The sequence below is a fragment of the Microcaecilia unicolor genome, chromosome 1 (assembly GCF_901765095.1).
Source record: "Microcaecilia unicolor chromosome 1, aMicUni1.1, whole genome shotgun sequence".
Classification (NCBI taxonomy): Eukaryota; Metazoa; Chordata; class Amphibia; order Gymnophiona; family Siphonopidae; genus Microcaecilia; species Microcaecilia unicolor.
Window position 1 is genome coordinate 389,887,788 of NC_044031.1, and position 14,128 is coordinate 389,901,915.

The 14,128-nt window shown below is 44.4% G+C and overlaps 1 protein-coding gene across 2 annotated transcripts in view; it reads right to left on the bottom strand.

The window, feature by feature from the left end:
- CBX7 (chromobox 7) overlaps nucleotides 1-14,128 on the bottom strand; it is a 299,910-nt gene that overhangs the window by 133,587 nt on the left and 152,195 nt on the right. For both annotated transcript variants that reach the window (XM_030210908.1, XM_030210900.1), the window contains exon 4: nucleotides 9,788-9,854. In XM_030210908.1, the coding sequence (XP_030066768.1) occupies nucleotides 9,788-9,854 (67 nt within the window). The remainder of the gene's footprint in view (nucleotides 1-9,787; nucleotides 9,855-14,128) is intronic.

The window sequence follows — 14,128 nt, forward strand, 5'->3', positions numbered from 1 at the left end:
TAGCTGGGCTCTAGTTACCATATTGAAAATGCGACCATACCATGCCTCTGTGCTTACGTTCCACTAATAAGTTGGCTGGAGTCACTGGGGCTCACTTTCAAAGCACTTTAAAGCTCCATATGTTACTATGGGGTTCATTTTCAAAGCACTTAGACTTATAAAGTTACATAGCAACCTGTGGAACTTTGTAAGACTAAGTGCTTTGAAAATATGCCTCTATGTAACTTTTGTAAGTCTAAGTGCTTTGAAAATACAGCTCACTGTTGTCCCACACGTTTTTAACTTTTCTTGGGTATCCAGATAATTTATGTGTGTGTTTTATTTTGAGGTAGAAAGTGATCCCTTTTTATTTTTATTTCTCCTGTGCTGCTTACAGAGAATGTGATTTCTCAGTGTTCCTTTTCTAATTTTGGTCCTTTATTCTGTAATTGGCGAGGATTGGTCTGTGTTCCGTGAGTGACCAAGGTGAGAGATTCAGCTGGCATGTAATTTGTGCATGGATCCATAGGAGTCTGACTTGTCTGGCTATTCCAATAGGAAGAATATTATGGTTCTGTATATTCACTGCTGCCTTTTTAAAGGTACAGTTACTGATATTTGTGTGTTCAGAATTGGTGCTGTTAAGCTTGTTACATAGGCTCTGAGAAGCCTCTTTGGAGGATTTAGTATTACTTCACAAAGTAATTTCGCAGACAATCCTTTGTCTGCTTCTTCGTAAGGAGAAGGGAGCGGAAGGAACACTGTCAGGAACTTCAAGGAAATGAACTGGTTCATGTCAGTTTCAGAAAGGCGAGAAAGCAGTAGAACTAGAGGAAGGGACAAGACGACTTATTTTATTGATGAGCTAGACCCAACCAATGGAGAATACCGGCCAACCGCATATGGCTTAACTTCGCCCACCTTACCATCGATACAGTATCACGGGTGTTCAATAGGTTCACCAACACTCACTGTAAACTAGGTACCTGCCCCAACTACCTACTGAAATCCGCCCCTAACCGCTTCATAACAGATCTCACATCCCACCTAAACTACATGCTCCAGCAAGGACTATTCCCACAGGAAAAGGGCAATATCTTACTCACCCCAATTCCAAAAGACACCGCGAAAAAAGCAAACGATATCACCAACTACCGACCAGTAGCATCCATCCCGCTGTCAGTCAAATTGATGGAAAGCATGGTAGCCAAACAATTTACAGAATACATAAACAAATTCTCAATATTGCATGAATTGCAATCAGGTTTTCGCCCTCTACACAGCACAGAAACAGTACTACTCATTCTAATAGCCAAATTCAAGTAGGAAATAGCAAGAGGTAACAACATCCTTCTCCTCCAATTCAACATGTTAAGCGCATTCGACATGGTAAACCATAATATACTAATAAGATTACTCAACAAATTCGGAATTGGTGGAAACACACTTAACTGGATCAAGGGTTTCCTAACCACAAGAACAGATCAAGTAAAATCAAGTTCAAACATATCATCAACGTGGAAAGCAGACTGCGGAGTACCACAAGGATCACCGCTATCGCAGATCCTCTTCAACCTAATGATCACACCACTGGCCAAGGCCTTACCCAACCAAGGTCTAAACCCTTTCATCTATGCCGACGATGTCACTATATTCATTCCCTACAGAGCCACCCTGACAAAAATCACTAACAAAATCAAGATCGGCCTGAACACCATGGAATCCTGGGCTAATGCATTTCAACTAAACCTCAACAAAGACAAAACACATTGTCTCATCCTCTCATCCCAACACAGCATGCAAAACCCCACAATTATCAACACCCCAGATCACACCCTTCCAGTCTTAGACAGCCTCAAAATCCTCTACTTTACATTGGACCGCAACCTAACCCTAGAGACCCAAGTAAAATCCACAACAAAAAAGATGTTCTACTCTATGTGGAAACTCAAACGTGTGAAAATTCTTCCCGAGGGAAACATTTCGTAACCTAATACAATCAATGGTGCTAAATCATCTAGACTACTGCAATGGAATCTACGCGGGATGCAAAGAACAAACCTTAAAGAAACTTCAGACCGCGCAAAACACAGCAGCAAGACTAATCTTTGGAATAACACAATTTGAAAGCGCAAAACCCCTCTGCGAAAAACTACACTGGCTTCCAATCAAGGAACGCATCGCCTTCAAAATTTGTACTATGGTTCACAAAATTATCTACGGCGAAGCACCAGGATACATGACAGACTTGATCGACCTACCAACCAGAAATACATCCGAATCAACACGTACGTACACTACCCAAGTTGCAAAGGTCTCAAATATAAATCAACCTTTGCAGCCAGTTTCTCCTACATCAGCACACAACTGTAGAACAAACTGCCAAGGGCCTTGAAAACCACGAACAACCAACTACTTTAGAAAATCACTAAAAACTCACCTGTTCAAAAAGGCATACCCTCTGACCCAACATAAATGACAGATTCCTGCGACACAACATGACTAAAGATCGTAACTCCTCAGCTAAACAAATTTTTTATGTGGCTATACCACATGATCCTATTCTACCTCAACATAACTCTGTAATTGTTTTACCCTGGAGCCTGTAAACACCTCTCCGGCGCTATGTAAGCCACATTGAGCCTGCAAATAGGTGGGAAAATGTGGGATACAAATGTAATAAATAAATAAAAATAAAATAAATACAGCTTAAAAAGGTATTTTATATTTCTTACAAATTAAAGTTGAGAGATATGTGGCACTGCAGTAATTATTTTCCAGGATACTGTGATGTGTGTTGATAGGTTAACCAGACTCAAGTCTACTATAATGGTAAAGTTTAAGTTATGGGATAATGCAACTTCAAAAATGTCAGTGCTTCGTTTCCATAAATGTGCGTATTGTTTATGTAGATGCAGGACAGACGTTTTACTTAGAAATCCACTATCAAGTGCACTCTAAGGCATTATTTAGGAGTATACCAAGCGCTACTCATGCCTATATGCCTAGTGCCCCCTCCCCATGTTAACTCTGAGCCCCCCAAAAATGTCAGAATGGACCCCCTGTTCTAGACACCAAATTCTGCAGGACTGTCTGACCTAACCAGCTGTCATGCTGGGTATCCTGTTCAAGGCAGTAGTGTGATGCCAATGTGTGGACTGAAGACTACGGCGTAGCTATGCAAATCTGCTCGATGGAGGCTGATCTCGTCAGCTATTGACATAGAATGGCCATGATATTATGAGCCATGACAAGCAAAAGAGATACAATCTGCTAGTCAATTGGAAAGTGTATGTTTGCCAAGGCTACCCCTATCCTGTTTAGATCAAGATGGACTGTCTATGGGCTTTATTCCAATTCAGATAGATGGCCAAGGCTCGCCTGCTGTCTAAGGTATGCAGTTCACTTTCACCTTTATGGGCATGAGGTTTAGGGTAAAATGTTGGCAAAATAACTGACACCACTTTAGAAAGGCACTTAGGGTGTGTGTGAAGAACTACTCCGTTGTGATGAAACTTTGTATAAGGTGGACCAGCTACAGCTAACTGCCTGAAGCTGACTCAGCAAGTTGAAGTGACTGCCACCAAAAACACAACTTTTCAGGTCAAATATTTCAGATGACAGGAGCTTTTATCAGCTGGGTGAGAACCATACTGAGATCCCATGACACAGCAGGAGGTTTGTCAATAGCAAACCTCTCATGAATCGAACAACTAGAAGCTATACAGAGATGGAATGGAATGGGTGGGTGTGAATCGCTTGTTTCAAGTCAGACATATAGCCATGAGAGTATACGTATCCCCAGACCCACAGCAGAGCCTGGATGTGATATCAAAAGTGTTACATGTGCCCCTGGCCAGATACGTCCTGCACTCCAGTTGCTTCTTGGCCAACTGGTGAAAATCTGAGGCCTGCTCCAGAAGGAGAGAGTCCACGAGACTGTATGTACTGCGTGCCAGATACTGCAAGTAAATGCTCATATAGAACAGGTAGGTCTAGAAGCGAATGAGCATAAAGACCTGATAAACCTTCCTCCCAAACAAGTCCAGAGTCTGGGCTTCTGTACCTAGGGAAGCCAAGTCATGAGTCCTGGAACTTCTGGCCAGTTTGAGGACGGATTTGATTACTAAGGAGTGGTAAGGCAGTTGTGCCCTTTTGAATCTGGGAGCTTTTTGGATACAATATAACATATCCATCTTCTATGGCATGACCTGCACTGAGAGGGGAGATTTTTATGTTCTTTATGAGTGCGATCTTCAGAACAGGGTGTAACAGAACCATGACCCCTTTTTTTTGGGAGGAGATTTGTGGTTCAAGGCCGACAGCATCTCAGCCCTAGGCTCCTCCTCTGTCTTCAACTTAAATGGGACAGCAGATGCCATCTCCTTATCAAAACTGGTGAAAGAGACACTCAGGTGGGGATTTATACCTCTCCTGTGGTGGGGAGGGATCAGAAGGGATACCATAGGACTCCTCCTCCGAGAAGTAATGTGGATCCTCTTTCAACATCCCATGATCGGTCCAGATCAGATTCCTTGACGTACTTTGGATGGACCGAGTAAGTTTGTGCCTGTCCCGGCTCAGTGGGACTGTGCCCACACCCTGGAGGGTGCTGAGATGCAGCCCTACCCTCAGACTCTGGAGAAGCTTCCTCATCTAAAGTTGGAAGTGGTACTGCATGGGTCGATGCACAATGTCTAAGACCACTCCACAGGCAGAGTCTGGGTCTCAGCTGCAGCTGGTGTAAGCACCTTCAATGCCTGAGCAGAATGCAGCTGAACATCTGTACCACCTCCTCCCTGAGCATGGTTCAGTACTGTACATAGAGGACAGGCAAAGGCTGGACAGGCAGTTCAGAGACAGCCCAGGGAAGAGTTAGTGTTGAACCAGAAGCAGAAACCTGGCTATACGGAGACTGGCGCACCAGCACCTCCACTCCCTCAACCAATCAACCCAGGCCTCCTTCTCCACTTTTCCTGATATCACCGAAGAGGAAACCACCCATCTTCTCTCCTCCTCGAAATGCACCACCTGTTTCTCAGACCCCATCCCCACCAACTTACTTATCACCATCTCTCCTACTATCACCCCTCCCATCTGTCATATCCTCAACCTCTCTCTCTCCACCGCGACTGTCCCTGACACCTTCAAGCATGCTGTTGTCACACCTCTCCTACCTGTCCCTCCAACTACCGCCCCATCTCCCTCCTACCCTTCCTCTCCAAAATACTTGAACGCGCCGTTCACAGCCGTTGCATTGATTTTCTCGCCTCTCATACCATTCTCGATCCGCTTCAATCTGGCTTTCGCCCACTTCACTCGACAGAAACGGCATTATCCAAAGTCTGTAATGACCTGTTCCTCGCCAAAATCCAAAGGTCATTACTCCATCCTCATTCTCCTCGACCTATCCGCCGCTTTTGACACTGTCAATCACAACTTACTTCTTGACACACTGTCCTCTTTTGGGTTCCAGGGCTCTGTCCTCTCCTGGTTCTCCTCTTATCTCTCCCATCGTACCTTCAGAGTACACTCTCATGGCTCTTCCTCCACCCCTATCCCGCTCTCTGTTGGAGTCCCTCGGGGTTCTGTCCTTGGACCCCTTCTTTTCTCTATCTACATCTTTTCCCTGGGCTCCCTGATCTCGTCTCATGGCTTCCAGTATCATCTTTATGCTGACGACACTCAGCTTTATCTCTCCACACCTGACATCACTGCGGAAACCCAGGCCAAAGTATTGGCCTGCTTATCAGACACTGCTGCCTGGATGTCCAACCGCCACCTGAAACTGAACATGGCCAAGACCGAACTTCTTGTCTTCCCACCCAAACCCACTTCTCCTCTACCTCCACTCTCGATCTCAGTTGATAACATCCTCATCGTCCCAGTCTCATCTGCCCGCAACCTCGGTGTCATCTTCGACTCCTCCCTCTCCTTCTCTGCGCACATCCAGCAGATAGCCAAGACCTGTCGCTTCTTCCTCTATAACATTAGCAAAATCCGCCCTTTCCTCTCTGAGCACACCACCCGAACTCTCATCCACTCTCTCGTTACCTCTCGCCTTGACTACTGCAACCTACTCCTCACTGGTCTCCCACTTAGCCACCTATCCCCCCTTCAGTCCGTTCAGAACTCTGCTGCACGTCTTATCTTCCGCCTGAACCGATACACTCACATCACCCCTCTCCTCAAGTCACTTCATTGGCTTCCGATCAGGTACCGCATTCAATTCAAGCTTCTGCTACTAACCTACAAATGTACTCAATCTGCAGCCCCTCCTTACCTCTCAACCCTCATCTCCCCTTACGTTCCTACCCGTAACCTCCGCTCTCAAGACAAATCCCTCCTTTCAGTACCCTTCTCCACCACCGCCAACTCCAGGCTCTGCCCTTTCTGCCTCGCCTCACCCCACGTGTGGAACAAACTCCCCGAGCCCATACGTCAGGCCCCCTCCCTCCCCATCTTCAAATCTCTGCTTAAAGCCCACCTCTTCAATGTCGCCTTCGGCACCTAACCTCTACACCTCTACCTAGGAAATCTAGACTGCCCAACTTGACATTTCGTTCTTTAGATTGTAAGCTCATTTGAGCAGGGACCGTCCTTCTTTGTTTATTTTGTACAGCGCTGCGTAACCCTAGTAGCGCTCTAGAAATGTTAAGTAGTAGTAGTAGTAAAAGAGGAGGAGTGGTCCTCTCGGTGCCGATGCTTTTCGGGCACCTGTGATGCCAATGTCCCAGCACCATGCTGCAAAGAGGACCGATGTCAATGCTTCTTAGGCTTTCCTTGAAGCTTGGCACCACGATCCCTCAGTGCTGAAAGAAGACATCATACCCCTACGTGTCTTCAGTGTTGAGTCTGATGCTGAATGGTCCCAGGGCCTGCTATCAGCACCCGATGTTGAGGGAGAAAGAGGCCTCCTTGATACCCAGTGGTATATGTAGTCTGGGCAGCCATCAAGGTCAATGCTTCTAAAGCTGATGCCGATGGACTGGCCTTCAAGAAGCCAAGAAATTTCTCCTGCTGGGCATGACAAGCTTTATGTCCTCAACTGCATTTTCAAACAGAGAGAACAAGAATGAGCCTAGTGGTTAGGTTCTAGGTACTCGACGCACCAACTGTGCGAATCTGTGATAGAGATCACCAGGACCAGCCCTAGGGTTTCTAGCGCCCTCCTGCAGTCTATTAGTCGGTGCCCCTACCCATTCAGAGGCGGGATCACTATGGCTCTGCCCCCACAGTAGACACACCCCTTTTACCAGCCATGGCATCATTGAAAATATTACACCAGTATAGAAGAAAAATAACTTAGCACACAGACCAGGAATTAGGAGAACAGACAGTCTTGCCAACTCTGAAAAACAATGTGTTACCAAAATTTCAGAATCTAACAAACAGATCCCTATTCAGACACTTGGCCTTGCAGTCACACATGTAGAACAGAGATAGCCCCTCTTCAAATTTTTCAAAAATTAACCTGAAATCCTAAGAAGTTAGACTCTGCATGCAGCACAATAGCCTTCCCATCGAGCACAGCTTAGGATCTAGCTAGGACAGACTTAATCAGCATAAACTAACATTCTACAATCTGAGTTGGACAGACTAACAGGAGTTACTGAAGTGGGAATGAGAGATAGGTGATGGTTAGGAATTGAAAGCAGGCACCTAGCCCTCCTGTCCTGTGAGTTGCTGTGTTGGGGGTGGGTCAGGTGCAGCACTAAACAGCAGTCTCTGACAAAACAAGAGTCCAGGCTCTGCTGTGCTGTCTCTGTCTGAGCCCTCTCTGGGCAGAGGACAGAGGTTAGCTGAGCTCCCACAAGTCATTTCAGAGCCAGATTCAGTTGGAGCAGTGACTTCCTCTGACAAACACAAGGAGGATATTTCTCTGCTTGGGAGGGGGGAGGGGACGGGACAGAGCTGACAGCTGTGGAGCCAGTCTGAGATGAGCAGCAGAGATTAGATTGCTTGCAAAGTGACACCCTTGAAGGCAGGCGCCCTCCTGCAGTGCTTACCCTGCTTACTGGGTTTGACCGGCCCTGGAGATCACCCAATTACATTGGGCGCACATTTTAAAGTCATAGGGAGGTCTTAGACAGCGAGAAAACAATCACAGCCAAATTATACCAAAGTTGGCTCTTTCTATAGGATTGATAGATAGAGGTCAGAAGTGAAGCAAGCATAGAATAGAAGTGAAAGGAAAAGGCAAAAGTCGGTTCCTCAAAGGGAAGAGTGAATAGTTGTTAACAAGCTGAAAGGCAACGAAAAGAAAAACGATTCCTGTCCAAATCCAAAGAAAAGCTACGAGAATGGTATGGGATTTGCGTTCCAAGACGTATGACCAAAGACTTGCTGACCTGAACATGTATACCCTGGAGGAAAGGAGGAACAGGGGTGATATGATACAGACGTTCAAATACTTGAAAGGTATTAATCTGCAAAAAAATCTTTTCCGGAGATGGGAAGGCGGTAGAACGAGAGGACATGAAATGAGATTGAAGGGGGGCAGACTCAAAAAAGATGTCAGGAAGTATTTTTTCACGGAGAGGGTGGTGGATGCTTGGAATGCCCTCCCGCGGGAGGTGGTGGAGATGAAAACGGTAACGGAATTCAAACATGCGTGGGATATGCATAAAGGAATCCTGTGCAGCAGGAATGGATCCTCAGAAGCTTAGCCGAAATTGGGTGGCGGAGCAGGTGGGGGAAGAGAGGTTGGTGGTTGGGAGGCGAGGATAGTGGAGGGCAGACTTATACGGTCCGTGCCAGAGCTGGTGATGGGAGGCGGGACATACTGCTGGGCAGACTTGTACGGTCTGTGCCCTGAAAAAGGCAAGTACAAATCAAGGTAAGGTATACACATATGAGTTTATCTTGTTGGGCAGACTGGATGGACCATGCAGGTCTTTTTCTGCCGTCATCTACTATGTTACTATGTTAAACTCCTCAATTATGAGAGTAAAAAGGGGCTAGACTCAAGTTGAGCCCAGTGCTCAGGCCTAAGTGGGCCTAAACAGCTGTGAGAAAAATAAAGAAAACTTGAAGGGCCAAAAATAAAGATTTTACAGGGAAAGGTACTGAAAGAAAATGTCTAGAAAAATAAGCAAAATGGGATAAAAACCACATGGGAACCACTGGGATAAAAACCACATGGGAACTTGAAAACTCGAAAAACAAAATGCGCTGATGGGAGACCATAAAGATTCATCCTCCTAGCTCTACAGAAAAGAAGAGGCTGATGGACCCACACATATGCGATGGGACACTGCTAGAACTTTCTAAAATCAATTCATGCTGCGTAGCATCCGCATCAGGCTCTGTCGGATGATGTCACCCACATGTGGGAATACATCTGGCCTCCTTGTCCTTGGAGAAACTGACACTTACTGTGGTTGGCTTTCTTTTCTGCCAGATGCTGGGTGGTGGGCCTGGGACAAAAGTGGATGGGGCCCACCCCTGGCTATACCCCTTCAAGAAGGCAGATGTAAAGGGTTATGTCCTCACTAGTGCATCACATTACACAGTCTTTGAAATTGTTTTAATTTATACCTTTTGTATTGCATAAGAAGAGACTGATTTCACTTAAACAAGGGTATTATAGTATGACTTTGTAATTCTCAATACTATAGTTGGATCTCACAAATGCTCAGCATACAAATGTTGTAAAATTAAGGCTGACATAGTTTGGTTCCCCTATAAAACTGACTTTTTAGCCCTCAAAAGACAAGAGTTGAGTGTCTTCCTCTAGGGCTCCAGCTTTGGAAGGGAAAAACAAAGATGCATGTACAGAACTTGGGTGCAGAGGAAGAAGATATACCTGCAGCAGGAGGCGTTTAGGTTTGGGGCCCCGTTTCCTGCACCCTGATGCACGGTCTTTTTCTTCTCTGTGGAAACAAAAAAGGGGTATATATCCATTAAATAAGCAAAGGGACACTAAAATACTGGCAGCCTGTCTAACAGTTAAGTACATATAGTCATGCCTCACACAGCAGCAGTGTATGTATGTTTCTGCTAAATGACAGTCTTTTCTATACTCCTATTTTGTTCTACATCATTCAGAACTTTTTTTTCAGTTATATGCATGAAACCTACTACAAAACAGGACCAAAGTTCACCTGCTGCTGTCCTCATAAAAATATCAACACCAAGGTTAACGAGTACATGTTGAGAAGTGCATATTTGAAGTGTAACACAATAGTGCATTTCCCCTTCTTTTGTTCAGACTCTTGGATGACATGGAAGGTGTGAAGTGGGGAAGAGTATGTTATGTTTCATATGGGGTACAGAGAATGAGGCATTTTTCAAATTGTTTGAGTGGGAAGGAGAGGAGGTTGGGATGGGTTGGGTTGCTAAAGGAGTTCACTCCTCTTTCTTCCCATGTTTAATCCCTTTCGCATAGTAACACAGTAACATAGTAAATGACGGCAGAGAAAGACCTGCACGGTCCATCCAGTCTGCCCAACAAGATAACTCATATGTGCTACTTTTTGTGTATACCTGACCTCGATTAGTATCTGCCATTTTCACGGCACAGACCGTAGAAGTCTGCCCAGCCTCCCAATCACCAGCCCTGCCCCCCACCACCGGCTCTGCCACCCAATCTCAGTACTACCCCCTCCTCCCCCTAGTCATTTACTGCCCTTCCCTTCATCTCTCCTACCATCCACTCACACCTCCTTCTTCAACTTTGCCTTTAGGTTTTAAAATCCTTCTCCTCTTCACTGTGGCTGCAACACAATTAAACAGTTTTGTGGGTGCGCCAAATACTGTGGGCATAATTTTTTAAAATTAAAAACCTTCTTACTGAAAAATTATTCAAATCAGTTAACCATATAAAGAAAACACACAAAAAATAACTGTAACCACTAATATCAGACAATAAATCATATCAAAAGTGCAGCCCTCATACCCACTTGTAAGAGGAGTATAAGTTGTGCTACTTCAAAAGTGTTTTAAACATTTGATATTGATGATGAAATCGCTTGATTCTTTTACACTGCCCAACTAGCTAAAGATCACTGCTGTAGGCAGTTACAATCCAAAAACTACAAAAATCATAACAGAAGCAATACAAAAACTAAAACCACAAAACAATCATTTCCTTCATCTTCCTCCTATTCAGAGATGGAACCAAACCTCCATACCCAGTCTTAGCACTTAGTAAATTAGACAGTTGCCTAGGGCAGCAAAATCAGAGATACCAATCCACGCACATCGGGGGAAATTCTATACTGGTCTATAATTTCCTGGATCACCTCTGGAACCTTTTTTAAAAAAATCAGTGTTACATTGGCCACCCTCCAATCTTCCGGTACCATGCTAGATTTTAAAGATAAATTACATATTACTAACAATAGCTCTGCAAGTTCATTTTTCAATTCTATCAGTACTCTGGGATGTAAACCATCTGGTACAGGCAATTTGCTACTCTTCAATTTGTCAAATTGCTCCATTACATTTCCATGTTTACAGAGACTTATTTCAGTTTCTCTGACTCATCAGCATTGAATACCATTTCTGGCACCAGTATCTTTCCCAAATCTTCCTCGGTGAAGACGCAAAGAATTCATTTAATCTCTCCACTATAGCCTTGTCTTCCCTGATTGCCCCTTTTATCTCTCGGTCATCTAGCGATCCAACTGATTCTTTTGCCGGTTTCTTGCTTCTAATATACCTAATTATTATTCTATGTTTTTGCCTCCAACGCAATCTTCTTTTCAAAGTCTCTCTTTGCCTTCCTTATCAGCGCTTTGCACTTGACTTGCCATTCCTTATACTGTTTCCTATTACTTTCAGTCGGATCCTTCTTCTGATTTTCTTTTAGCTCTAATAGCTTCCTTTACCTCATTTGTTTTAACCATGCTGGCTGTCATTGCCCTTCCTTCCTCCTTTTTATATACATAGAACACATATAGTCTGAGTTTCCAGGATTGTATTTTTGAACAGCATCCATGCCTGATGTAAATTTTTGACCTTTGCAGTTGCTCCTCTTAAGCTTCCTTTTGACTGTTCTTCTCAGTTTATCATAGACTCTAAAAGTTAAAATGCTAACATATTGTATCTCCTGTGCGTACTTACTCCAGAGCTAATATCAAATCTGATATTATGATCATTCTTATCAAGCGGCCTCAGCACCATTACCTTCTGCACCAGATCATGAGCTCAACTAAGGACTAGGTCTATAATCTTTCCCCCTCTTGTTGGTTTCTGAACCAGCTGCTCCATAAAGCAGTCGTTGATTTCATCAAGGAATTTTACCTCTCTTAAATGCAATGATGTTACATTTACCCAGACAATATCAGCGTAATTGAAATCACCCATTATTGTGTTCCCCAGTTTGTTAGCCTTCCTAATTTCTGATAACATTTCTACATCAGTCTGTTCATCCTGGCCAGGTGTACACTCCTATCACTATCCTGTTCCCCTTTACACATGGAATTTCTATCCATAGGGATACTAAGATGTGTTTTGTGTCCTGCAGAATTTTTAGTCTATTTGATTCAAGGCTCTCTTCAACATATAATGCTACCCCTCCACCAATTTGATCCACCCTATCACTGCAATATAATTTGTACCCTTGTACGACAGTGTCCCATTGGTCATCTTCCTTCCACCAGGTCTCAGAGATACCTATTATAACTATCTTTTCATTTAGTGCCGTGATGGCGAACCTATGACACGCGTAGCCATTTTCGATGACATGCGGCCGCATACAGAGAAGTATGGGGCCGCATGCTGAGGACGTTTCATCCTCGGCTCCTGCACGGGCGTTAGGGGATCTTTGACCTCACTTCCGGCCGGCGGAGCAGAGAGCAGCGGAATGCCATGGGGGACGCATCTCTGGGGGCCCTGTGATCGCCATTACCAGCAACCACATAACCACAGCAACCATCATCCAATCTATTGTTCTGGGGTGTCGTGGATTTCTAATTGACCATCATTACTGAGATAGGTGAGGGGGAGGCTGGGAGAGGCGAGGGCCTGTGCTATGGGTGCCGTTTCCCGCCATTAGACATAGAAGCAGCCATCTTAAAGCATAGTGCAGACTCCATTTCACCACTATTACTGTTGTGCATCCTTATTAACCCCTATTTCTGCTTATTAACCCTGCCCTTTCCTAAAAGACAGTTACATGTGCCATCTTGTGGTCAGTTAGGCTAGTTAACCCCTAATTGCCTGCAGGGCTAACAGGCTATCTATAATTCTATCTTCTGTCACTGCCCCCCTGATGGAGAACCCAAAAAATAAAAAAACAAGGTTAAGTAAAGGAAATGGTAGTAGCAGTAGCCGACCCTTTCAAGAGACATGGACCGAGATGAATGGCAATATAGAAAAAAATGGCAGATCATTTTGCGTTCTATGTACTGAAACGGTAGTAAGCAGAACGTGGAATATAAATAGACATTTTGAAACTAATCATTCCCAGCTCTTGAAAAAAAGTGAGGATGAAAGGAAGGAATACATTTCCAGGCAGCTACACTTTTGTAAGAGCCAATCTAATTCCATCCTTAAATTTGTAAAAGGTTCTACAAATTTAACATCTGCAAGTTTGAGCATTGCTCACTCCATAGCTCAGCATGGAAAAGCACTCAGTGAGGGAGAATTTATTAAAGAAACTCTCCTAAGATGTGCACCAGTTCTATTTCACGATATGCAGAATAAAGATGCAATTAAGAGAATATCTGAGTTACCACTCAGTAGAAATATCATAAAAGACCGAATAATGAGACTGAACACAAACGTACAACATCTATTAGAGAGAGACATAAGTAATTGTAAATATTTTTCAATCTCTGAAACTACTGATGTCACATCACATGCTCAGTTGGCCATTATTGGTCGATATTCTGATAGTCTCACAATGAGAGAAGAGTTGATAAAGTTAGTATCAGTGCCAACAAGTACATCAGGAAGCGAAATATGGGGGGGGTCACGTGATGACGTAGAGCTGAACGGACGTCCCTGAAACCGGCTCCGGCTCAACAGGCAAAAATCAGCAAAATAAACAGCGATTAACCCCAAGAGGCAATCCCAAATCGGGTCCCTGAGCAAGGGGAAAGCAGGAGCAATAGAAAAAGCGTTCGCGGAACCGTTCCAGCTGAGTACCCGAAGGGTATGCCCGCAAAGACCTCGCGGGGAAAGAAAAACACCTGCACAG